Here is a 27,583-nt window from a genome sequence, read left to right as displayed (position 1 = left end):
AGGAATAACAGGCACATTCACTACTTGTGAAACTTATTTTTTTCTCATGACAGGGGAGATAGCTGTACAAGTATGCATTGGTGGTCAGTCTCGCTCCACAACTTATTTCCCTGTAACCTATTCTACCTCATATTCCCACTGCCTCCAGCCCGATTCTCCTACCAGCCATGTACACTAGTTGTAATTTATGTAACCAATTGATCTAGTAACCCACAAACAAGAGAAAATCTGCAAATGCTGGAAATCCAAGCAACACACACAAAATGCTGGAGGAACTCAGCAGGCCAGGCAGCATCTATGAAAAATGTACTTTTTACCCCATAGATGTTGCCTGGCCTGCTGAGTTCCTCCAGCATTTTGTGTGTGTTGAACTAGGAACCCACACATCTTCAGGACTGGGGAGGAAACCAGAGCACCCAAATGAAATTCATGCCAATAGGGGGAGCATGCACTATCCACAAGACAGTAGATCAGGTCAGGTAGATCACTAGAGCTGAGGCAGCAGCAATACCTGCCACACTACCATGCTGCCACATGACCTCAACAAGAAATTCAAGTCCATCAGAGGGAAAATTAGCAAATCATTGCATAACTAATGTTCTGCCTCTTTTAAGCCAAAGAACTATAGGCCGGTGAGCCTCACATCAGTAATGGGGAAGTTATGGCAGGGAATTTTGACAGACAGAATTAATTTACATTTGGAAAGGCTAAGATGGATATGAGATTGTTGGGTTTGTGCCTGGGAAATTGTGTCTTAGAAATTGGATCAAGTTTGTTTCTGAAGAGCTGATCAAGAGGATTGATAAGGGCAAGACTGTCAACATTAACTACTTGAACTTTAACAAGGCTTTTGATAAGATATTGCATGGCAAGGTGATCCAGTGTGAGCTTGCTAACTAGTTACAAACTTAGCTTAGTGGAAAGAGTCAGAGGGTGATAGTGAACGGTCATTTTTTTCAGATTGGAGGCCTGTGATCAATGATATGCCACAAGATCAGTGCAGGGTTCTTTGAGGTTTGTCATGTACATTAATGATTTGGATGAGAAAGTAAGTGATTTGGTTTTCAAGTTTGCAAATGCACCTAAACTTGGTTGGGGGGATGAACATTGATGAAATTATCTAACATACAACAGATCAACTGGCAAAGTAAGCAAAGGAGTGACAGAAGGAATTTAACTCAGACAAGTGTGCACTGATGCATTTATGCATCTTGGGAAGTTAAGCTACAGCAAGGCGTACATAGTGGGGGCCTGGGGAATTCTACAGAACAAAGAGATCTTGGGGTACAAATGCATATTCCTTGAAAATGGAAACACAAGTAGACAGGATGATAAAGAAGGCATATGGTGTGCTTCAAAGCACTAAATACAAGAATAGGAACGTCTTGCTCCATTTGCACAATATGTTGGTTGGGCCCACTTAAGGTATGTTGTTCCGATCACCATATTAGAGGAAAGACATGATCAAGCTTTGAGGTAATGAAAATATGGGTAAGGATTTTAGTTGGGGAGAGATATATGATCTTATGGAAAACATAATGGATGCAAATCACCTGTCAAGCTCAGTAACCAATATTAGATCACAGAAAACGGTATTTGATAGATAATTATTACACAGATGTCTGTTTATTTATTTTAATCGCTGAACCAAAAAGGGAAATGCAATTTCTAGTAATTGAACTGCTCTATAAAACTGTTTTCAGGAATGTATAAGAAAACCCATTTTAGAAGATGGAGAAAGGATTCACAGGGGTGTTGCTTCAATTAAGGGCTTGAATATCAGGAGAAATTGGATGGACTAGATTTGTTTTCACTAAAGAGAAGAAAACTGTGAAGTGACACAATAGAAGTATATAAATTTATAAGAACTATAGATGGGGTAGATAGCCAATGTCTGTTTCCCATGGTATGGATGTTTTAAACTTAAGGTCATGGGTTTAAAGACCATCTTTAAAGAAGATTAATTTTTCACAGAGTAGCTAGAAGCTGGAATGAGTTGCAGGTGGTGGAGGGAACATCAACAACATACGAGGAACCTGGACAGGACATAGAGGATACGTAGACAAATAGGATAGGTATACAGGCATAATGGTAAGCTTAGACATGGTGGCCAAAGGGCACGCTTCTATGCTTACAATTCAGATGTGTTTATCGAAAAATAGTGAAACGTCTCATTTGGGTTAACAACCAACATTCTCAAGGATGTGCTGAGGGCAGCGCACATGTGTCACCATATGCCAACATAACATATTCAGCAAAACAAAACAGAACACAACAAGCAAAAATAAAACAAATCCCTTTCCTCTCTCCCACAGAGCACAGAAATGGGCATCACGTCATGTAGAATTTAAGGAAAAAAATATGATGAAATGGAACAAATTGGCTTCATAACTTGTATTTAAAATCAGGAAGGTAATCTTGAAATAATTCTTTCAAGTACTTACCCCGAGTAAATCATCATCCACAAGCAGCAATCCCTCAAACCCACTGGTGTGATCCAGGACCACTGTGTCTGGGCCAAGACGCCCATCTACATTTTGATCTGAAATATAGAACCAACAATCCAACTGTCAGCAATTCAGTAAACTGACACTAATTACAAAAATACGAAATATAAAGATGGGTAGAGCACAGATATCTGAAAATGAATTAGCATTGCTATCTGATAAGCAGTTTGAGTGCAGGGTAGGACAAATACTCAGGGATGGGTCCAGTCTGGAGGGATTCTGGTCATGCACATACAGTAGGGACCATAAAGTCTGACCCTGAAAATATTTAAAATTATACTCAAGATAAGCAACAACTAAAAAAGGGCAATGACTTAATTCTTAGCATTCCCAAATAACCTCACTGCCTGATGTACCAGACACAGATTATTTACATACCTAATTACAGTCAATAAGATTCCTCATTCTAACTAAGGCAGAGAAGGGCAGGATTGTGCTGACTGAATGATTTAGAAATATCTGTATGTCCCTGGCATCAGTCACTGGCCATAAAATGTTGCTTGATACCTTTTAGTTGGCTGTGTATACAGGCTTCACAGTACAACGCATAGTAACTTTAATCATTAAGTACAATACCATGTGAGATCTGTGAATCACTGCTGCTAGGGAATGGAGGACCATGGGACATTAGAAGGCTTCACTAAATCCATGTCATAATTCTGGCTCATCAACATGTCTCATCTCATGAGTTTGTCTTCCAAGTTGGCACTCCATCTTTTTAAGCCTGGTTGCTCAAGAATAGATAACTTCGAGAAACTAGATCAAAGGTACCATGAGATAGGAGCAGAATTAGGCCATCGGCCCATTGTGTGTGCTCCACCATTCTGTAAGCTAAAGTGAAGAAGCTTTCCATGCTGATTACACTGCCTCCAGTAACAGCTGCTCACACCCTGCCCAACAAACCAGTTATTAAGAATAGGAAGTTTGTGCTCATTTAGCTTTTAATGTACTAACCCAATCCTGGCACACATTTAAAAGACTGTTTCAAATCAAGATTAACCAACCTTTCTACCCTGAAACTGACTCTACTGAACAGGTGACCACTTTTTTAAAAATATAAAAACAGTCTAGTTTTGGCTGAGATACATGGGAAATAAAAAACTAGACAACTATCAAAATGGTTACTGAGATTTTATTGTCAGTAGATAACCTTCAAGGGGAAAAAAAGGGAAAGTGTAATGAAAAATGAATAGGGCTAAAGGAGATTCTTTTCCACAAGAGGTAAGCACTATTGACAAAGTCATGATGTTTATAATGTTTACCCATCTTACTAATGCAACCTTACTAATGCACTTCAAATAATCATTAATACTGAACCACCTTGCTGTCGACTCAGGGTCACACTGAGCCAAACTCTGTTCAGGACTGCAGATTTCCTAGCTTGAAGGACATTACTGAAACAGATGGACTTTCACCACATTTACTTTTATCACCACTACTGATAGTGGCAATGCATTCCAGATTTATTTAATGAGTTGAATTTAATTTCACAGTTGTCATTTCGGGGGTTAAATTTTATAGAGATCATTCATTCAGGAATCTATCCTACAGCAGAGCTGTTGTCTTCTTAGAATTGCTGAGGAAAAGAAGATAAAGTTTACGAAGAGTATTAGAAACAAAAAGGGGAGGGTCATCCTCATGCAGCTATATTATAGAACTCCTAGTAGTCAGTGGGAACCTGACAAGCAGATGTGCTCAGAAATTGCTCAGTTGTAAGAATAATAGGATTGTATTAGTCGGAGATTTTGATTTCCCCAGCATTGACTGGACTGCCCAGAGTGTCAAAGGCCTGGATGAGGTGGAATACGTAAAATGTGTTCAGTAGTTTTCTAAATCAACATACACAGGACCCTACTCAGGAGAGTTTAGGGAAGGAGGCAGGACAGGTAACTGATATGGCAGTTAATTGGCTCAGAGCTAGGAAACAGAGGATGGTGGTGGAGGTTTGTTTCTTGGAATGGAGGCTAGCGACTAGTGATGTGCCGTAGGGGTTGGCGTGGGACCCCTGTTATTTGTTATTTATATTAATGATTTGGATTCAAATGTACAAGGCTTGATCAGTAACTTTTCAGATGACATGAAATTAGATGTCCTGGATAGTTAATATTATTGTAGTTTACAGAGGGATATTGAGCAGGTCAGGAAAGTAGCCCAAGGAGTGATGCATTTTGGAAAGTCAAACCACATACCATGAATAGTAGGGCACTAGGGAGTGTAAAGGACCAGAGACATGTGCATAGTTCGTCAAAGGCGACATCATAGGTTGACATAGATTGACAAAGGCATTTAGCACATTGGCCTCCATCAGTCAGGGCTCAGAGTTGGGACATTATGCTACAGTCTATGAGTCTTTGGTAAAGCTGCATTTGCAATACTGTTATCAGAAAGATTGACAAGATGCTGCCAGGACTAGAAGGCCTGATTATAAGGAGAGTTTGGTAGGCTAGGTCTTTATTCCTTGGAACTTGGGAGAATGCAGCAACCTTATAGGAATATTTAAAATTATGAAAGGCATAGATAAGGTAGATGATAACAGTTTTTTCCCCAAGGGTAGGGGAGCTCCAAACTAGGGGAGCAGAGGTTCAGGGTGAGAGGTGAAAAGGTTTAAAAGAGACCTGAGGAGCAACGCTTTCATGAAGGGGGTGGAAAGTATGCTGCCGGAAGTGGTTGAGACAGGTACAATAATGTCATTGAAGAAGCACTTGGATAGGTGCCTGGAAGGACAGGGCTTAAAGGGTTAAGGGCCAAACGCAGGAAACTGGGGCTAGCTGAATGCACACTGTAGTCAGCATGGACTCACAAAGAGAAAGGTTGATTTAAGAACCAGTGCATGGAGTGCAGGCAACAAGTCACAAGTCAAGAGTACGTGTTGTATAACGGACTTAAGTCAGAGTACAGAATTTGAGGTCAGGGAGGGGTACTTTACAAACTGAAGAAAGTGACGTACAGGGAAGTAGGAAATGGCAGAAACACACAAAAAATACTGACTATAACTCTGAGGGAACTGTTATATACAAACCCATTTGCTTCCATTAAGACCACATCCCTCTATGCTTTGCCTATTTAAACATCTATCTAAATGCCTCTGAAACATAGATTCCAGCACCTTCTATGGCAATGTGTTCCAGATATTAAAACAGAATTTTAAAAAGCTTACCACTCAGGTCCCCTCTAAGTCTTGTTTCTCACCTTAAAACTATGCTTTGTTGTGTTTTATACCCCTATTGCGGGAAAATGATTTTGATTACCCACCCTATCTATGTTTACTATAAACTGAATTATTTCTGTCAAATTACACCTCAGTCTTCTCCATTCCAGAGAGTACAAGCCCAGTCTATCTAATCTCTTGCCATAACCAAAGTCCTCCAATCCAGGAAACACTCCGGCAATTCTCCTCTGCATGGTCTCTTGCACAAACACATGCGTCTTTTAGTGTGGCAGCCACTAAATACTCAGAATACACAGAATCCTCAGTTTATGAAGGCAGGCATGCCACATCACTTCTTCACCTGTAATGTCACTTTTAGGAAGCTGTGGGCTTGAACTCCTAGATGCCTCAATATGTCTTCGGCTGCTATCATTTCCTGTATATGTTCTAGACCAACTGAACTTCCTAAAGTGCATTAGTTACCTTGCACTTGTTAGGATTAAATTCCATCTTTCCACCCAGCTTTCCAAATAGATAGATAGATAGGTAGACAGATATACTTTATTAATCCCGAGGGGAATTTGGTTTCGTTACAGCCGCACCAACCAAGAATAGAGCGTAAATATAGCAATACGAAAAACCCCAACAATCAAACACCAAAATGCAAACTATGCCCGATGGAAAATAAGTCCAGGACCAGTCTATTGGCTCAGGGTGTCTGACCCTCCACAGGAGGAGCTGCACGTTCGATGGCCACAGGCAGGACCGACCTCCCGTGCTGCCAAGTGTTGTATCACGATGGAATGTGGCCGAAGTCCAACAGAAAAAATGTTCAATATCCAGTCTGCAACCACGTTCCTCGATCGTAATATACCCCGGATTGCACCATCTGTTGTCAGCCAGAACAGTAAGCACCCAATTCCTTTATGCTTACCGCTCTCAGTGCACTTCTGGTCAGCCGGAACGGTATTACCCACCGAACTCCTCTTCTCCAAAAGTCTCTGTTGTCTCGACCCGGTCCTCTTTCCTCGGCTTTGAGATCCCCCTCTGTGTGTTTTCCTCCGGATTTCAGCAGGGGTGTCCACCGCTCTGTTTGCTAAGCTGGCCGGTGTTTGCTGGTCCGTGGAATACACAATGCGACCTTGCTTCTGTCCCGCATGTTGGGATGTAACCATTTCCAGCGCTAAAGAAAACCCAAATAAAACTCTCTCTACCAGCATGTTAGAGAGGGTGCAGCTTCGATGTGTTACCGTGAGAAAAAAAAATACAAAAATAACGTAAAGTAAAAAGTAAGAAGGAAGTAAGAATAGATTGGAACAGCCGTACCAGGCTGCATGCACGACCGGCGCAAGCGCACTTATATGATCTATATCCTACTGTAACCTTAGACAACCTGCCTCACTACCCACAACACCACCTCCAAGTTTATCCACCAGTAATTGTTGGGTTACAATGGCAATTTACAAGCATACATAAAACATTCAACTTCAGGGCTTAACTGATTGAGGTTGGGTTAGAGTAACAGTTGAAGATAATATTGTGAAATGCGTCATAGAGAAAATATGGGACTAAAAGCAGAGGACTGCAGAATGCTGACACTTACGAAGTATCGGATTTCACCTGAGACAACAGCAAATAATGGAAATAGAATCAGTAGCAGGACGTTGGGGGAGAAGCTGAAAACAATGGTTTTGGTCTTAGATTTGTGGTTGAAGAACAACACAACTCAGCCACACAGGAGATAGAAAAGCAGAGTGAAAATCCACTTGCAGTGAGTGCTAATGCTGGTTAAGAGAAGTATGGTTCAAGATGCACAGGATTATACAGCCCTGGTGAAAAACACTTCCAAATATCCTAGTATGCATGTAATGTCATCTGCTGTTTCTCCGATATATTTTTCCAGTAAATTTGCTCACTTTTTTATTACTTAATCCTGGAATTTGGGAGTTTTGAGCAAGGCAAATATCTTTTCAACTCATCAATTTCTACAACTCTGTCAGGTACAAAGGTCCAGGCTTTTGATCCAACAGCAACGAAGTTAACAAATATCCACATCAGAATCAGAATCGAGTTAATTACCAGTGATATATGTCGTGAAATCTGTTAATTTTCAGCAGCAGTACAGAGCAATAGTGTATTTAAAATATATTATACACCGTATATAAATTAAATAAGTTCAAAATAAGAGTAAAAATAGTGAGGTAGTGTTCATGGGTTCATTGTCTGTACAAGTTATTCCTAAAACATTGAGTGGGTGTCTTCTTACTGCTGGACCTCCTCCCTGAGGGTAGGAATGAGAAGAAGGCATGTCCTGGGTGGTGTGAGTCCTTAATGATGGATACCACCTATTTGAGACATCGCCTTTTGAAGATAACCTCATTGGTGCAGAGGCTTGTACCTATGATGGAGCTGGCTGAGTTTACACCCCTCTGCAGCTTTCTCCAATCCTGTGCAGTGGCTCCTCCATACCAGATGGTGATGCAACCAGTTCGAATACTCTCCATGGTATATCTGTAGAAACTTTCTAGAGTACTTGGTGACATATCAAATCTCCTCGTCCCTAATGAAACACAGCCACTAGTGTGCCCTCTTTGTAATTGCATCAATATATTGAGCCTAGGAGAGATCTTCAGAGAAGCTGACGTCCAGGAACTTGAAACTGCTCACTCTTTCCGCTGCAGTGCTCAATAAGGACTTGTATGTATTCCCTAGATTTCCTCTTCTTGAAGACCACAACCAATTCTTTGGTCTTACTGATGTTGAATGCAACGTTGTTGTTGCAACACTAATCAACCACCCGATCTATCTCACCCCTATACGCTCCCTCATCACCATCTGAGATTTTGCTGACCACAGTTGTGTCATTGGCGAATACTACAGATCTGAAAGCAATACATCACTGGTCCCCATCTTCCTCTAAAGGGTAAAGGTCATATGTTTGCCAAAGAGGCCTCACCCTCTAATTACCATTCCCCATTCCCGTTTCCCTTTCTCATCTTACATCCTTACCTGCCATCATCTCCCTTCCCTTTCTTCCATGGTCTTCTACCCTCTCCTATGAGATCCCCCTTCTCTAGCTCTTTATCTCTTTCACCAATCAACTTCCAAGCTCTTTACTTCAGCCGTCCTCCTCTCCCAGTTTCACCTATCACCTACCACCTTGTTCTTCTTCCTCCCCTCTCCCTACCTTTTTCCAGTCCTGATGTAGGGTCTTGGCCAAAAGGTCGACTGTTTACTCATTTCCTTAGATGCTACTTGGCCTGCTGAGTTTCTCCAGCAGTTTGTATGTGTAGTAAAGTTGAGATAAGCACTGGATAACAAAGATTTTGCTTCTTGAATACTTTTAGGTGTTTCTTATGGATTTTGGGTTGCAGATATGAAAATCACCGTGGAATTTCCCTATCACACACCATCTTTTCAAAATTGCCTACATTTGTTATTTCAATTCATAATTCAAGTTAATTAAAATGTGGCCCACAATGTAAGCTGAAAAGTTTTCTATCTTGTCCAGGCATTCCTGGGCATGCTAAGAGAGGGCAGATGCTGCATGGCAGGACAAGTTTTAGAAATGTTATAAAAAGCATCACAAACACACCATTCTATGCATTGTTTACATGTACATTGGTTTGCGATCATGTTGATGCGCAAGCTCTACACGCATAGCACATTGTCTGCACTCGTTATAATAAAGTAATTGTATCTTCAGGAGTATTTGTGATAACAAAATGTCTTGCCAAAGCCACAATACTTTTTGTTATTTTTGTGCTGAGTATATGCTTAAATCTCTTCTTATTAAAAAGCCTATGAGCTCTACTTTGGGTGTAAAATTGGCGACCAAGACAAAGCCAGGGCTCCTCACATTTCTTGCGCAACTTGCGCTATCGATCTTAGAGCTTGGCTCAGAGATACTCTGAAGTCAATGCCATTCGCTGTCCCGATAATATGGCAAGAGCAGGATTATGTGACAGACTACTATTTCTGTCTGACCAGTGAGTCTGTTTTCTCTGCTAAAACTAAGAATCCATCGAATACCCCAATCTCCCTTCAGCCATGAGACCTGTGCTGCATGACGATCGTCTTTCAGTACCAAAACCACCAGAGACATGGAGTCTAAAGGAAGCAGACGAAGATGCCATGACGCACCTACCAGGAATAACCTGCTGTTTCATTTACAAATGGGGCAGCCATGCTAAGGAATCTCATTACATTAAAAAAGATTGGCCACTCCATAAACCATTGGTTCCAGAGCAGAAAAGTGTGGCACATCAGATACTTGAAGATTCAAAAATTCTTTTCCCTCCTCTTCATATAAAACTGGGGCTATAAAATATTCTTGTGAATGTGATGAACAACAAAGGTGAAGAATTCTGATATTTGAGACAGATGTTTCCCAGAATAACTGATGTCAAGATTAAGGATGGCATTTTTGCTGGTCCACAAATAAAACAGGTCATCAATGACCAGCTTCCAACGGGATTGAAGAAAAATCGCATGGAAGGCATTCAAAGATGTTGTTGAAAATTTTCTTGGCAACTAGAGCACCAAACTACGTGCAGCTGGGTGATAACATGCTTCAAGCATACAAAACCATGAACTGAAACATGTCATTAAAGATTCATTTTCTGTGTTCCCATTTAGACTTCTCCCCTGCAAATCTTGGCACTTCAGTGACGAGCATGATGAAAGGTTTCACAAGGACATTGCAGTCATGGAGAAATGGTATCAGGAATCCATCAATGCTGGCTGATTATTGTTGGACACTTAACCAAGAAGCCTCAGACGCCGAGTACAAACAAAAATCTTCAACAAAACATTTTTAGCTTAGTTGAACTATTGCAAAATGTCAACACTATTATGCAATTAAATGCATTATATTCAATAAAAGTAATTTTTTGGTTTCTCCAAATCCCTGCATGATACAAGTAGTCTGACATTATACTTGACTTCAGCTTCAAGTGGTCTATCATAACTACAAATGATTTCTGAGGAAGCATCGCTTTCAAAAACATTTGCTGTCCAGTGTAGTAGGTGATTTCCACTTTTCACATATTAACTGTGACTCTGATAGTGTAAAGTTGAAAGTACAAAGAAAAATTATGATTCCTTTATTGTGGGCATACTCAACCATCTATGGAATCACTAAAACAGAATTATTGAAAGACCACCCAACTAGGGCATTCAACCAGAGTGCAGAAGACAAAAAAGTGTGCAAATACAATAAGAAGAAACAATAATAAAAAAATAAATAAGCAATAAGCATCCAGAACATGAGATGACAAGTCCCTGAAAGTGATTCAATTGGTTGTGGGAACATTTCAATGATGAGGCAAGCGAAGTTGAGTGCAGTTATCCCCTTAGGTTCAAGAGCCTGATGCTTGAGGAGTAGAAATAGTTTCTGAACCTGGTGGTGTGAGTCCTGAAGCTTCTGTACCTTTTTCCTGATGGGAGTAGAGAGAAGAGAGCATGCGGTGGGTGTCCCTGATAATGGATGCTGCTTTCCAGCAAGAGCATTTCATGTAGATATGCTCAATGGTTAGGAGGGCTTTATCTGTGATGGACTGGGTCATACCCACTACGTTTATAGGATTTTTGTTAAAGGGCACTGGTGTTTCTATACTAGGCTGTGATGCAGTCAATCAAAACCCCCTCCACTACACATCTATAAGAGTTTGACAAAGTTTTAGATGTCATGCCAAATCTCCACAAGCTCCTAAGGGAGTAGAGGCAATGCCATGCTTTCTTCATAATGGCACTTATGTGCTGGGCCCCGGACAGGTCCTCCGAAATGATAACACCCAGCAATATTACTTGCTAACCCTCTCCACCTCTAATCCTCCGATGAGGACTGAGTCAAAGACCTCTGGTTTCCTTCACCTGAAGTCAATTATCAGATCCTTGATCTTACTGATATTGAGTGAGAGGCTGTTGTCATGACACTACTCAGCCAGATTTTCAATTTCCCTCCTATATGCTGATTCATCAAAAGTTTCGATTTGGCCTATGACAGCAGTGTCATTAGCAAACTTGAATATAGCATTGGAGCTGTGCTTAGCTACACAGTCATAAGTGTAAAATGAGCAGAGCAGGGAGCCAAGCACACAGACTTGTGATGCACCTGTGCTAATGGAGATTGTGGAGGAGATGTTGTTGGCGATCTGAAGTAACTGTGGTCTGCAAGTGAAGAAATCCAAGCTCCAATTGCACAAGGAGGTCTTGAGGCCAAGGACTTGGAGCTTATTGATTAGTTTTGAGGGGAAGACGGTACTGAATGCTGAGCTGTAGTCGATAAAGAGCATCCTGATATATGCACCTTTGCTGTCCAGATGTTCCAGGGTTGAGTGAAGAGCCAATGAGATGGCATCTGCTGTGGACCTGTCACTTGGTAGGCAAATTGGAAAATTGGAAAGGATTTAAGTCGCTTCTCAGGCAGGAGATGATATGTTTCATCACCAACCTCTCAAAACACTCCATCACCGAGGCTATAAGTGCTACTGAGTCACAATGCTTTTCTTGGGCACCAGTATAATTGAAGCCTGCTTGAAGCAGGTTGGTACCAGACATTGCCGAAGCGAGGGGTTAAAGACCTCAGTGAACGCACTAGCCAGTTGGTCTGCACAGGTCTTTAGTACTTGGTCAGGTACCCCATCTGCGCTGGAGGCTTTTCGTGGTTCATAGGATCGGGGGACATGAGAAGTCATGATGATTCCTCCATGTTTTGACAGTCAAAACGAGCAGAGAAGGCATTGAGCTTATCTGGAAGTGAAGCCTCGCTGTCTCCTATGACAGTTGATTTAACTTTATAAGAGGTGATAGTATTCAAGCCCTGCCACAACTGTCAAGCATCCTTCATTGATTCAAGTTTGGTCCAGAATTGCGACTTCACGCTTAAGATGGCTTTCCAAAGATCGTACCTGCACTTCTTGTAACTTTCTCAGTTACCAGACTTGAATGTCTCTGAGCTGGCTCTCAGCAGATTACGGATCCAGGACCTTCTGAATCATTTTGTGGGAACACACTCATCTACAGCTGTTTTAATGAAGTCCATTACAACCATGGTGTATTCATTCAGATTCCTAGATGAATCCTTGAACAAGGCCCAGTCCACCAACCCAAAGCAATCCCATTGTCACTTCTCTACCTCCCACGACCACCTCTTTGTTGCCCTAATTGCTGGAAATTTGCTCTTTAGCCTCGGCCTGTATGCAGGTTGGAGAAGCACAGCCAAGTGATTAGATTTCCCGAAATGCGGTCTGGGCATGGAATGGTAGGCTTCTCTTTTCTTAGTATAACAGTGGTCTAAGTATGTTGGGACCTCTGGTGCTACAGGTTATATGCTGATAATTAGGCAGGGTTTTCTTCAATCAAGCCTAGTTGAAGTCTCAGACTATGATTTGAAAGATGTCGGGATGAACTGTTTCTTGTTTGGAGACAGCATCACACTATCGCGAGCGATTGATTATAGTCGGCTGCTGGTGGTATGTCAGGATCACAGATGAGAATTCTCTAGTTAAGTAGAATGGACAGCATTTGGCTATTATGTGTTCCAAGTCAGAGGAACACAAGTTCAACAAAACCGCCACATCTGAGCACTGCCAGAGTTTATCATGAATCACACAGCTCTTCCTTTTGCCTTTTCTGAACCAGCAGTTCAGTCCATTCTGTAAATCAAGAAGGCCTCGGGTCTGATTGCTGTATCTGGTGTGCCCAAAGAAAGCTACATTTCAGTCAAGCATAGAATAGAACAGGTTCTCATTTCCCTCCGATACAGCAATCTTGCCCTCAGGTCCTCAATTGACTCAATCGACTGCACATTTGCCAACAAGATGCTGGGTAGAGAAGACCACATCCCTCTGTGTTTCAGCCTGGTTTGTAATGCCCCACACCGACCTGCCTCGCTTCCTGCCATGGCGATGAACCTCTGTCCTCTTAAAGGTGCCATATCTGCCAAGTTTGTTGAGTCCTTCAGACAAATTGAGAGATCTGATTATTAAACTGATTTAAAAGTACTTTACTTAGAGGGAAGTTACTCCTTTACGTTAAACTCCCTAATAAGATCTGGATTATTACACAACACCCAACCTAAGATAGTCTTTCCCCTCGTAGGGTTGAGCACAAACTGCTCTGAACAGCCATCCCGTAGGCATTCAACAAATTTCTCCCCTTGCTATCTGACACCAACCTGGTTTTTTCCAATCCCTTCCATATTAAATTCCTCCATTACAATTGTATCATTACTCTTATTACATAACCTTTTCAGCTCCCTTTGCAATCTCAACTCCACATCTCGGCTATTTTTTAACCCTTGCAGTTTCTTAACTCCACCCTCAAAGACTCGACATTCTCTGACCCCATGTCACCTCTTTCTAAAGAAATAATTCCATCTCTTACCAATACAGCCACACCACTACCTAAACCTTCCTGCCTGTCCTTTCAATACAAAATATATCCTTTGATGTTAAGTTCCAACTATGGCCTAGGCAAATAAGAACTTGAGGAGTACATGAAATGCAAGAGAACACTTAAGAAGAAAATTATGAGGGCTAAAAGGCAGCATCAGGGTGCTTAAGCAGACAAGATGAAGGAAAAACTGAAGAGCTTCTACAGATATATAAAAAGCAAAAAGATAGCAAGGAACAAAATGTGTCCTCTGGAATCACCAGATCTTCTATGCATGGAGTCGAAAGAGATGGGCCTGCTTCTATACTGTAGTGTTCTATGACTCTGACCTATTATGTATATGAATACTGATGAACACAGCCAAACAAGACAGGGTTCCTCCAGGGCCAAGATGAAAAATACAGTACCCACAGTCACATACAGCACAAGGCACATAAAGCACTGGTAGAATGCAGTAAACAGACAGTCACACAGTATATCCCAAATCCCTGAATGACATATCCTGCAAATTGATGGTGCAAGGGTGTTATCAGCAAGAACAAGCAGCTCTCAGCGGTCTGCAGACAAATGTACGCACAGACATAATTCAGCTCACCCTCCACCAAGCAAACAATGGACAGCACTGACAGGAGAGGCCAGCCCCCAATCCAGCATGGACACTGTGCCACACCAACTCCAGCATCTCCCCTCCTGGTTCGCTGCCACATGGACACTGCGCCACACCGACTCCAGCATCTCCCCTCCTGGTTCGCTGCCACATGGACACTGCGCCACACCGACTCCAGCATCTCCCCTCCTGATTCGCTGCCACAGAAAATCCCAAGGCACAAGGCTAAAACCTAGACTATGAAGCTCTCCAACCATCGGTCTCGCCAATAAACCAGTGAACTGGACTTGCAGTATTTTACATTCCTAATGTCCAACAAGGCCTTGCGATAGCAGGAGCAACATCCTAGACAATTACTCACTGTTAGACTGAACTCTGCTTTTGCGCACAGACTCCAATGGTTTTCTGTAGCAAACAGCAACACAGTCTACACCAAGTCCAGTTCCTCCGCCAATGAGCTTCTAAAACTTTGACAAATGTCTACAGACGTGTAGTAGAGTATATTGACTGGTTGCATCATGGCCTGGTATGGAAATACTAATGCCCTTAAACAGAAGAGCTTGCAAAATGTAGTAGATATGGCCCAATCCATCAGGGGTAAAGCCCTCCCAACCATTAAGCACGAGCACTGTGGCAGAAGAGCAACATCCATCAAGGAGCCCCACCATCCACGCCATGCTCTCTTCTTCCTAATGCCATCAGGAAGGCGGCACACGATCCTCAGGACCTGTACCGCGAGGTTATTATCCCTCAACCATCAGGCTCTTGAACCAGAGGGGATAACTTCACTCATCCCATCACTTAACTGTCCCACAACCTATGGATTCACTTTCAAAGATTCTTCACCTCGTTCTCAATATTCAATGCTTATTTATTATTATTTATTTTTTTCTTGTTGTATTTGGACAGTTTGTTGTCTTTTACACATTGGTTGGGCGGTCTTTCATTGATTCTATTGTGTTTCTTGTATTTACTGTGAATGCCCACAAGAAAATGAATCTCAAGGTTGGATATGGTGACAATAAATTTACTTTGAATTTCGAAACTCCAACGATTTCCTTGTTTTCTATTGATGTTGCAGCTTTTGAAAAATGAAACTCATTTGCTTTTCCAATGTCTTTAAGAAAAGCACTCACCGCCGAACACAGTGGACATGCTCTGTTGGCACCAGAATGTGTGGCGACACCTGTGGGCTGCCCCAAGCACATCCGTAGTTGGGCTGTTTGTTAATGCAAACGGCGCATTTCACCATACGTTTCCATGAAAACATGATAAATAAATCTGAATTTGAAGCACTGGGGTAATTATCACATGGGTCAAAATGTACACAAACACTGGGGGATAACACAGTCAAATGCAGAACTGGTCACACTCACCAATGATGTGTTGATATTTTCTGGCAAAGGACTTGGGATTCACAGTTAGGACTGGGAGCTATAACTGATTTTCTATTTAATTTTAGAATTCTAATTTCTTTGCCAAGAAAACTTGGTTTAATTTTAGAAACCTGATCAAAAGTGTGCACCTCATCACAGACCAGCAGCAGTTTGGCAACCTGTGAGCTTGCAGGCAGACCTTCAACAGCTACCAAAGCTGGCTTCATTCAAGAGTGGAGCCAGCTCGCTGCACTTGAAGACTTCCTGCACTGTACAGGTCCTCACCAACCAGCTGGCAGCTGCCTCCAAAGGAAAACTCAAACACCAGACCACGCTAGAAGACACACTACACTCTAAGGGCAGGAAAACAGAATGCTCAGACCACTCACTGCTCATAGAAAGACTGGCACCATTATAGAAAGTGACCAAAGTAATGGTTAAGGGCAGATTTGAACAGATACGTTGTAGAAAATGAGAGAGGAAGAAATACTTGAGCAGGAATCTCTAGAGTTGGTAAAAAAATACGTCACTGACACAGTACTTCATACAGGCATCATAGAACAGGCCAGAATGGAAGTGTAGAAATCTTTTAAAGGTAAGTGATAGAGTTGGACGTGAACTTCTAAACCTGTATTGTCATTGAATATCTTGAATTACCTGAAATTTCAAACTCACTCTCTTGATTGATTTATTCTGCAACATTCCTTTCTTATCTCATGGAATTGGTGCCAAACATTGGTTTTTTTTTGTAATATAATTTTTATTGAATTTTCAAAAAGAATACATGAAAAAAAAAGGATCTACCCTCCCCCCTCCCCTTAACCCTCCCCCCCCATATATAGTCCTACCTAAAAAGAAAGAAAAAGAAAAAAAAAAGGAAAAAAAGAAAAGAACTGCCTGGTTATTAGAAGGTTTCCACATGCTCCATGGGATTCAAAATGAATTTGGTATAATTATTCGTTACTTTCCCCAAGTGACCAAAGTCTTTATTGGAGCACTTAAATATGCCATCCTATCTTTTGTAAATAAGGGCACCAAATATTCAAAATTGTTATATATTTATCTCTTAAATTATAAGTAATTTTTTCAAGTGGAATAGAACTAGCCATTTCATTATTCCAACGATCCATACTTAAATACGAATCAGATTTCCAAGTAACTGCTATAGTCTTCTTAGCTACTGCCAATGCAATTTTTATAAATTCTTTCTGATATTTATTCAATTTAAGTTTCGGTTTTATCCCTTCAATATCACCTAATAAAAATAACACAGGGTTATGTGGAAGTTGAATTGCAGTAATTTGTTCCAATAAGATTCTTAAATTTATCCAAAAGGGTTGAATTTTAAAACAAGACCAAGTAGAATGAATCTCTCTTTAGTTTCTGATGTTCTGTTTCCGTTAGGTGCGTTTCCTGTAAAAAAGCTAAATCTATCTTCATTTTTTTAATATGTGTTAAGATTCTTTTTCTTTTCACTGGTCCATTAAGCCCGTTAACATTAAAACTCAAAAAATTCAATAAATTAGTCATTATTCTTCACAAAGTTACTCCAATCTAAAACATTATTTATCTTCTCAACTTTCATAGTTCCTTGGGGAATCTCTTTAAACTTCACCATGTTGCTATGTGTCTCCCTCCCAATCTTCCAGGCAGAAAGAAAAAAGAAGAAAGAAAAAGTACAGAAAAAGAAAAAACAAAATACCCCCCCACTAATGTTGTGAATGAAAGGATACACAACATTACCCCCCTCCATTTTGCGGGTCGTGGCAAAAGCCACGCTTGCACACATGACTAGCGTAGCAATCGATCAGTGCTTCTTCCAGCTCCACCCCAACAAAAAAACATTATATATATATATATATATAGACAAAATTAGTATTACTATTCCCAACTAATATTCCTCCAGTTTTAACCTTTCTTACCCCCCTCGTATAATTAATAATATATTTATACATTCATCCAGCTTCAAAAATCCATCAAGTCCATTCTTTAACCCAATCTTCATCTTCAATCTATCTCGCTCTCCTGGGTTTGTTCTTGTGTCTGGTGAGTTTTCAGAGAATCTCGCACAAACTGCTCTGCTTTCTGATAATCATCAAAAAATCTTTTTTCTCCACCAGACAAAAAAATCTTCAAAGTTGCAGGATAACGCAGTGTAAATTGATAACCATGCTCCCATAGGGTTTTTTTCACTGGATTAAATTTCTTCCTTCTCTTCAAGAGTTCGTAACTTATATCAGGACAGAAAAAAACTTTGTTCCCTCCAATTATCAATGGCCCTTTTCTATCTTTGGCAGCTTGAGCAGCTGCCTGTAGAATCCTTTCCTTGTCTTGAAATCTTAAGTATTTTATTAAAATCGATCGTGGATATTGGTCATCTTTTGGTTTTGGTCTTAAAGCTCTATGTGCCCGCTCAATTTCAATTGATCGAACCTCCTCTTCCATTTGCAAAACATCTGGGATCCATCTTTGAAAAAATTCTATTGGTTTATCTCCCTCCATACCTTCTTTAAGACCAACAATTTTAATATTATTACGTCTACTAAAATTTTCCAACATGTCCACTTTCTCCAAGAGTCGGTTTCTTTCCGAATTCCAGACGAGCAAATCATTTTCTGTTTTTTCCACTCTATCATTCATATGCCCCATTGCTCTTTCCACCTTCTGAAGCTTCTTATCCATTTTGTCCTGTCTTGCCATAACTTTATCATAGCGCATCTTCGTATCTCTAAGTTCTTCTCTTACTTTTCTTAATTCAGCCGTTAATTGCAATATAGCTTCTCTCATGTCTCTATCATCTCCTTTACTTCCAATCGCTTCCAATTCTTCCTCCTCTTCTTCATCTATGTTCTCTGCAGAATCCGATTCTGACTCTGAGTCATTTTCAATTGCAGTGGCTGTCGGTTCTTGTAGTTTGTGTTGTGGCGGTTTGCGCATGCGCATTACCGGTGTCTTCTTCGAAGAAGCCGTTGCCACTGCCATTGCTCCCTGTTCTACTGAAGGAGATCCAACCTGAGTCCAAGGCTCCATCGTTGCAGTAGGCCCTTTTTTCTTCCCGTCTCGCAGCTGCTTCGCAACAGCAGACTTCTTTTGTTGCGGTTTAGGAGGCATATCGTAACGTAATCTTACAAAGTTTATAAATAGTTTTCAGAAAATATTTACTAACTTTGTTTTGTTTAAACGGTACTTTACTGACTTGTTGCGGGAGAGCTGGATTTACACGTCTCAATCCCATGTCATCACGTGACGCCCCCCAAACATTGTATTTTTAATTTAGTGATACAGCCCATCTGGCCCAGCAAAACCTGACAACCTCAATTTAACCCTAATCTAACCACGGGACAATTTACAATGACCAGTTAACCTACCTGGTACATCTTTGGACTGTGGGAGGAAACCAGAAGACCTCAACATTCCATGGGGAGAATGTGCAAACTCCCGTTGTAATAGCGTCGTGCTAAACACTACGCTACCTTGGTGCAACATGTTCTTGTGCTAAACATTCAGAGCCTAAAGAGGCAGGGAATTCCAATGATTTAAGCACTGAGTGGGGGAATTGCTCTACTTAATCCAAAAAATGTTCCTCACTCTTCTTGAGATCTTGTCTCCAGTCTAGGCTCTTAGCATTTACTGTCGGTCCTTTTCAAAATCAGATAGTTCAATAATATTGTCTCATTCTTTGAAACATCAGGTGAATGTAGTTCAATGTTCCTTTTAGAACATCAGTTAGGAATCAAACTAGTAAAGCCTCAGTGGATTCCCCACAGGTATAGTGTTCTTCAGGTCAAGGCTGAAATACAGTCAGTGCTCCAGATCTAGTCTCATCAATGTCCTTGAAGTTAGATTTTGTTTTTTCTATACTGCAATGCCCTTAGAGCATATTTTCCTGATTGTTTTCTGTTCCTGCATTTCATGAACCAGATTCTTTACACCATCATTCACTTGTTTCTCAATTACGATGTACTGACTACATCAAATATAAGCAAGTCAGGTCAGTCTGTAGAAGAGATGTATAGACTTGCTCAGAATTAATCTAAATGTCTGGAACCTGAGTACAGCCACAACAACAAAGTTACAGGATACAGAACCTGCAGGACTGCAGTGCATTACTTCAAGCATCACCCATGGAAGTCAAAGAACCTTCAGCATAAGGCTTGCACTATCAATACAAAAAGTCAAGATACTGAGTGGCAAACCACCAGTCATAGGCCTCCATTCAGAATTGTAACCATCTACTATCAGTCTGTCTTCTCCCACGAAGCCAATGTTAAATCTAATTTACTTTCTCATTCTGAATGCCAAGTAACTGATCAATCACCATGCAGTGTAATTGGACCATCCAGGCCTTTTTTTGATATGTATACACACACATATACACACACACACATATGTGTGTGTGTGTGTGTGTGTGTGTGTGTGTGTGTGTGTCCTGTCCCTTAGAATACCTGCCAATACAATAATTTACCCACTACTGACGTCAGTCTCACTGACCTGTAATTTCCTGTCTTATTCCTAAAGCCTTCCTTGAACAACAACAATAACTATTCTCCAATCCTCTAGACCTCACCCACAGCTAAGGATGTTTTGCTAGGGCTTCCACAAGGTCTGAGATAATACCTCGTCAGGCCATGGGGACTTATCTACCCTAATTTGCCTAAAGACAACAAGCACTTCCTCCTCTGTAATCTGCATATGGTCCATGATCTGAATACTTCTTGCCTGAGTTGTATAGACTTGGTGTATCCATCTCCCAACTAATTACATATGTAATAAAATCCATTTACGATCTCCCCCATCTCTTTCGGCTCCATGCATAGATGACCATGTTCATCTTCAGAAGGACCAATTCTGTTACTTGCTCTCCTTTTGCTCTTAATATATCTGTAGAAGCCCTTGAGATTCTCCTTCATCTTTTCTGCTAGAGCCACCTCATGTCTCTTTTTGCCCTCCTGATTTCCTTATTAACTGTCCTCTTATATTTCTTATGCTCAAGTACCTCATTTGTTCCTTGCTGCCGATACCTACTATACACCTTTTTTTTAAAAAAAGATCAGGGTCGCAATATCTCTCAAAAACCAAGGTTTCCTAACCTATTAGCCTTGTCTTTTATTCTGACAAGAACATACAAACTCTACAGGCAAAATTTCACTTTTAAGGGCCTCCCACCTGTCAAGCACTCGTTTGACAGAAAGCAACCCACCCCAATCCATACTTGCCATCACACATTCTTTCTCCAATTTAGAATATCAACCCAAGGACTAGATATATCCTCTTCCATAATTGAGTATACCCGCAAGACATGCATGTATTTTGATAATAAATTTACTTTGAACTTTGAAACCAATGGCATTATGATCACTAGATGCAAGTGTTCCCCTACACAAACTTCTGTCACCTGTTCTCTCTTGTTCCCTAATAGGAGATCCAGTACACATTTTCTTTAGTTAAGAACTCCATATACAGTGCCTATAAAAAGTATTCACCCCTTTTGTAAGTTATTATGTTTTGTTGTTTTACAAGACTGAATCACAGTGGTTTTAATTTGGCTTTTTTTTTATGATTGATCAACAGAAAAAGACCCTTTCATGTCAAAGTAAAAACAGATCTCTACAAAGTGATCAAAGTTACAAATTCCACCTAATGGTACAGGATATGGGTGACAGGGTGACCACTAAGAGAATGGCGTGTGGGCAAGTGGTTATGGCGTCAGTCTAGTGATCTGAAGGTCACTAGTTCGAGCCTCAGCTGAGGCAGATTGTTGTGTCCTTTGAGCAAGGCACTTAACCACACATTGCTCTGCGACGACACCGGTGCCAAGCCGTATCGGTCCTAGTGACCTTCCCTTGGACAACATCAGTGGCGTGGAGAGGGGAGACTTGCAGTATGGGCAACTGCCAGTCTTCCATACAACCTTGCCCAGGCCTGCACCCTGGAAACCTTCCAAGGCGCAAATCCATGATCTCACGAGTCTAATGGATGCCTATTACTTATTAGGAGAAGGAAAGGTGATAGGCAGTCAGTACAGGATAACCCTGAGGTCGTGCCCCTCAATAACAAGTAAATCATTTTGGATGCAGTTGAGGCTGGACGGTGGCTGGTGATCAAGCAGAGGAAAGCCACAGCAGTCAGGTCCCTGGCACTGAGTCTGGCTCTGTGGCAATTGTGTGAATGGTCAGTGTTAGAGGGGAGAGCACAAGGTTTCGGCGAGGAGAGGTGGAGGCTAAGGGAGGTTTTCGTAGTTTCTTTCTTTCTTATTGTAAAATTGGAGGAATGGGAATGCCAGGCAGGACAGTGGAATGGTCTTCTGGCCTGATGTTGGAAGATGGGGAGATCTCCAGTGTCCCTGACAACTACACCTGCAGCAAGCTTCTTACAGACTACATTAGATAACTGGAGATGGAATTGGATGAACTCCAGACCATTTGGAAGGCCGAAGAGTTGATTGATAGGAGATAACTCCAGTGCAGAACCCAGAATAAGGTGGGGGAGGGGAAGAAGTACAAGTTGGCAGATGATAGGCGAGACCAGGTGAACGGGAAGAAGGGGAATGAAGTAAGAAACTGGGAGTGGATAGGTGGGAGATGCTGCTGCTAGGACCAAAAAATTACAGCTCTAAGGAAAGATGGACAGGCCAGTTTGTTTGAAACAATGAGGCTCAGGGGAAATTTAAGTATTAAAAACTGTGAAAGGCCTAGATGGAACAACGAGGACAGATTTTTTTTCTCATACCAGATGAGAAAACCATGGGAATTGGGGGTGGAAGAATACTCGAACTAATTTATGTAAGAATTAAAAAGGGAGATGAGGAAGATATTTTCATCCAGAAGAGTTGTATGTCCTCAGTGTACAAATGGAAGTCAGCATGATACATTTAGGTTTTCCTAAAGGATAGATGAAAAATATGAGAGCTCCATGGACAGATGCTTGGGGGATCAGAGAAGTACAGAGCAGGAGCAGCAAAAAAACCTTTGCAGGAGATATTATAACCATAGTGGATCAGGTAAGAATGGAAATGATGAAGGCAGCTGAACGATGGAGGAGAGGTCTTATTATACAATAGTACATTCAACTATGTCAAAGACTATAGACGAGAGGAGGACAGAATGAGACATCACCCCATACTATTCCAAGATGATAAATGGTATGAAATACAACAGCGTTCAGAAGAATAAACAACCTCTCCAGCACACAAGCCTATATCTGAATTTATCAACCTCACTCTCAAAAAACATGATGCCACCCCTTTGACACAATTTTCCTACCCTTGTCTGCCTGAGTGTCCAGTCCTTCAGTCAGTAGTCGATCCAAATGTTCATTCAGATTCTGAAAGTTCAATGGCTTTCTGAAACAAATGTACAAAATAATGACAATAGAATAAAAACAACAAAATAATATTTCTTCTAGCATAAACTAAACTACAGAATAAATTTGTAACCTTAAAGCCTTTTAAGTAACTCAGTTTTTCTTAGACACATGGTTTGTACCAGATCCCAATAAGGGGGTGAAAAACAATATTTCCTATTGTTGCACTTCCCCTATTTACCCCATGAGAATAGTGCTGAGCAACCACCTTGAACCCCTTAAGCCCTTTCGGTGAAGATGCTCCCACAGTACTGTTGGGGAGGGGGGTTCAAAGATCAAGACCCAGCAAAGAAGGAGGAATGACTGTGTTTCCAAGTCAGGAAGTTAGAGGGGAATCCATTGCTGGTGGTATTCTCATGTACTGGCAGTTCAAAAGTTCAATACTTCGAAAGGGAAGTTACAGGCTATTGATTGCAGTGATCTTTTTCCAGAAAAAGTGTGATTAAAAGTAGTTAGCAGTTTGCTGCCAGTAAGGTGTCGCTGTGTCTCTCCAGCACCATCTTAAACCAAGTCGAGGATGACTCTGTTCCACAACAGTTCTGTGGGTTCCAAGGTGAACATTGAGGCCAAAGTGGGAAAGATGGGTGGGAAATTTAGGAGGTAGTGTACTCCTTCCAATGCTTATGCTAAGCTTCTGTGTGCTCCAATATGATTTGAGATTCTCAATTTTATCCTGGATGCTTCTTCTCTGCTTCAAACGGTCATGAGCCAGAGATCATATGACTCAGTGGGAATCTCCAAGAACATCCTTGAAACATTTCCTCTGTCTGTCTGGAAATTTTTTGCCATGTTGGCGCTTTGAATAAAGTGTCTGTTTCAGGAGTCTGGTGTCAGGCCCATAAAAGACGGGAACTGTCCAACAGAGACAAACCAAAGTAACGTGGGACTCACTGCTAGAGATGTCAGCCTGGGACAAGACACTGACATTGATTCACTGATTCTGCCTGTGGATTTTGAGGATTGTGCAGGGACAGTGTTGGTAATATCTTTCCACTGCTCAGGAAAGATATTACCAACACTAGCGACATATTAGATAGTAATTAGCTGGATTGGATTTGCCCCGTTTCCTGTGAACAGATACAATTTGGCAATATCCCACACTGCCCTGTAGATTCCAAAGTTTTATCAGCTTAGTGAGCGATGCGGCTGGCTCTGGAGTGCAGGTCTTAATTATTTCAGACAGTATATTTTCTTGCTGCATCGAACACTTTCAGCTTTTTCTTGATACCACCCGGAATGAGTTCAACTGGTTGTTACTGTGACGGTGGGGATTTGTGGAGAAAGTCACATCCCTCATTGAACCAGTGTAGACTTTTGGCTGAATTTTGACAACAGAGTCTGGTCCATGAGACTGCAAGTGTACCTTCCTCCAGCAGTCCTTCAGGATCGAGGAAGACTTGTTTGTACTCCAGTTTTCTGGGTTCCAAATAATTGGCATCAGTGTCCCAGGGTAAAAAAAAAAGTGTCCCAGGGTAAAACAGAAGTTCATGGAGTTCAGCCTGGTTGTGAAGAAGTGAGTGTTGGAACACTATAAAGCAACACAGACATAGTGAGGCAGTTTGAGCCATCACCTGATTAAAACAGGAAAGGAAAAACAAACATTTTCAAAATTTTGAGACACAGCTATACTGCACAAACAGAACTGAATTCAGACACTGATTCCCATAGATTTAATCATTCAATACCTAATGCATCAGAAATAACAAATGCTACATAAAACGCAGAAAATAAATCCAAAACTGCATAGGCATGATAGCAACAATTCAATACACAGCAGCTCGGAAGTGCATGCTTAAACAACCAAGCAAACATAAGGAATGTCACAAAGAGGTAACCAGTCAGCTGGAAAAGAGAGGTAATGAAAAATTGCTCAAAGAGATCCAAATATTTTGTCTATTTCAACTCTACTTTGCAAAATATAATCTTTTAAAAACACACTTAGCCAAGTAGTCCGTGCTGTTGATTATTCCTCCCTTAATTTCTCTTAAGGGGCATTCTTTTTTCCTCCATGTTTCTATGCAACCTTTACTTACGCTGTTTGCTTCAATTGCTCCACATGTGTGAGAGTAGGAAAGACAACAAAGCATTAAAATGTCACAACTAAAATGTATTTCACTACTTCAAACTGACTGAATCGCTAAAAATGATTAGAGCCATCAACAATGATGAATTAAAGCTGATGCAAAAGGATGCATGTTGCTGCCCTGACATCATCATTGTCCTCCAATAATTTTCTGTCCTGCATTGTGTGAGCACAAATCTTTTGGGGGAAAGATGCCCATCCGTCCTTTCTGCTTTGCTGCTCTTATTGGACAACCTCTAGTGCATTCCAGCTAACAACAGGCCTGGCTATTTTTCAGGAACTTGGAAACAATGTCCTAGAGGTCCTAAAAAGGATTTTGACCCAAAACATAGACGACTCTGTCTCAACAATACATGTTGCTCAATCTATTGAGTTCCTCCAACAGATGGCTTGTTGCTAATGTCCGTCTTTAGTTTCATTACCCTCAATACCACCATATGCCTTCAAATCTGACCTTCCAGGACCCAACTACTGTTCCATCATTCTTCTGCTTTGTGTGCAACTTAAAAACATGGGAGAAAGCGAAGGAAGTGAAGGAGGAGCTGGTGGGTCATGCATAGAAGTAGGTGATTAGGAAGATGATGGGCAGATGGAATCAGGTAGCAGTGAGGGTTGAAGCTGGGAGACAACAGCTAGTAGGTGCTAGGTTAAAACATTGAGGGAGAGAAAGAATGGGTGTAGGCCATAACTACTCTCATCATTTCGTTGGCTATGTGGGAAAATCCTCATTCCAAACCAACATTGGCACTACCCCACAATATCAACTACTGCATTGGTGCAGCCTCCTTAATTCACACAGAACTCAATTTCATCACCTTCATTCAAACTTCCACTCAGCGCTCTAATTCACTTAGACCGTTTCTGATACTTTTTTCCCTTTTCTGTATCTCTTACTCCATCTCAGAAGACAAACGATTCACTAACATTTACTCTAAATCTCCCATCCTGTCAACCCTCTCTCTGTTTCTCCATCTCCACCATATCTACACTCAAAATGAGGCCTTCTATTCCAGGGCAGCTAAAATGTCCTCCTTTTTCAAGAAACATAGCTTCCTTCCTACTGTGGCTGATTGCGGATAATACCCAACCCGAAAGCTGCTTTTACCAAAAGCTCCCTTCAGGAAAGCACTATAGTGCTTCCACCATGCAGTTAATCTGATCAGTCATTCATTTTAGCCCCTCTGCCACCACCCTGTATTATCCATATCACTACACTATAAACACTTCTAATCACTTTTTATAATTTATTTTATTTATTTTTATTTACTGATACAACATGGAACAGGCCCTTCCAACACATTAAGTAACGCACTGTTTTAACCCTAGCCTGATTACAGGACAATTTACAGTGACCAATTTACTAGAGTTGTAGGAGGATGGGAATCAGAGTGCAAAAACAAATAGTGGAGTGGTTGTGGAGAAAGATGATTGTAAGGCTACACAGTAGGTCGGGAATCAAAATGTTGAGCATGATGGGATTAACATTCTGAGCTGTGTAAATTTCAATGCAAGGAGTATTATAGGAAAGGTGGATGAGCTTAGGGCATGGAAGAGTATGTGGAATTATGACTTTGTAGCCATTAGAGAGTCTTGGTTGCAGGAGGGGCAAGACTAGCAGCTCAATGCTCTAGTATACCATTGTTTTAGACATACTAGAGGGGGAGAGGATGACAGGGAAAATGTCATGACAGTGCTCAATCAGGACAGACTGGAGAGCTCGTCTAGTGAGGCTTTGTGGTTAGAACTGAGGAATAAGAAAGGTATGACCACATCAACAGGATTATACTATAGGCCTCCCAACAGTCCTTGGGATTTAGAGAAGCAAACTTAGAGAGAATCGCAGACTGTTGCAAGAAACATAAGCTTGTCATAGTAGGTGATTTTAACTTCCCACTTATTGATTGGAACTACAATAATGTAAAAAGGCTGATGGGAAAGAGTTTGTAAAATGTGTTCGGGAAAGAGTTTGTAAAATGTGTTCAGGAAAGTTTCATTAATCAGTACATAGAAGTCCCAACTAGACAGAGTATGATATTGTGTAGGGGAACACTTTATATCTAGCGATCATAAGGTAATTTTGAAAGGATAGGTCTGGTCCTTGGG

The 27,583-nt window shown here is 41.1% G+C and overlaps 1 protein-coding gene across 3 annotated transcripts in view; it reads right to left on the bottom strand.

Annotated features, from left to right (window-relative positions):
• The window catches only part of LOC134356709 (E3 ubiquitin-protein ligase RNF123), a 435,173-nt gene that overhangs the window by 387,475 nt on the left and 20,115 nt on the right, over positions 1–27,583 (bottom strand). For all 3 annotated transcript variants that reach the window (XM_063067762.1, XM_063067763.1, XM_063067761.1), the window contains 2 exons: positions 23,298–23,377; positions 2,445–2,542 (listed from right to left, as the gene is read on the bottom strand). In XM_063067762.1, the coding sequence (XP_062923832.1) occupies positions 2,445–2,542; positions 23,298–23,377 (178 nt within the window). The remainder of the gene's footprint in view (positions 1–2,444; positions 2,543–23,297; positions 23,378–27,583) is intronic.

Source organism: Mobula hypostoma, chromosome 15, assembly GCF_963921235.1.
Source record: "Mobula hypostoma chromosome 15, sMobHyp1.1, whole genome shotgun sequence".
In the NCBI taxonomy this organism is placed as follows: Eukaryota; Metazoa; Chordata; class Chondrichthyes; order Myliobatiformes; family Myliobatidae; genus Mobula; species Mobula hypostoma.
Note: the sequence above shows the minus strand (reverse complement) of the source record. Positions and strands in the feature narration are given on the sequence as shown.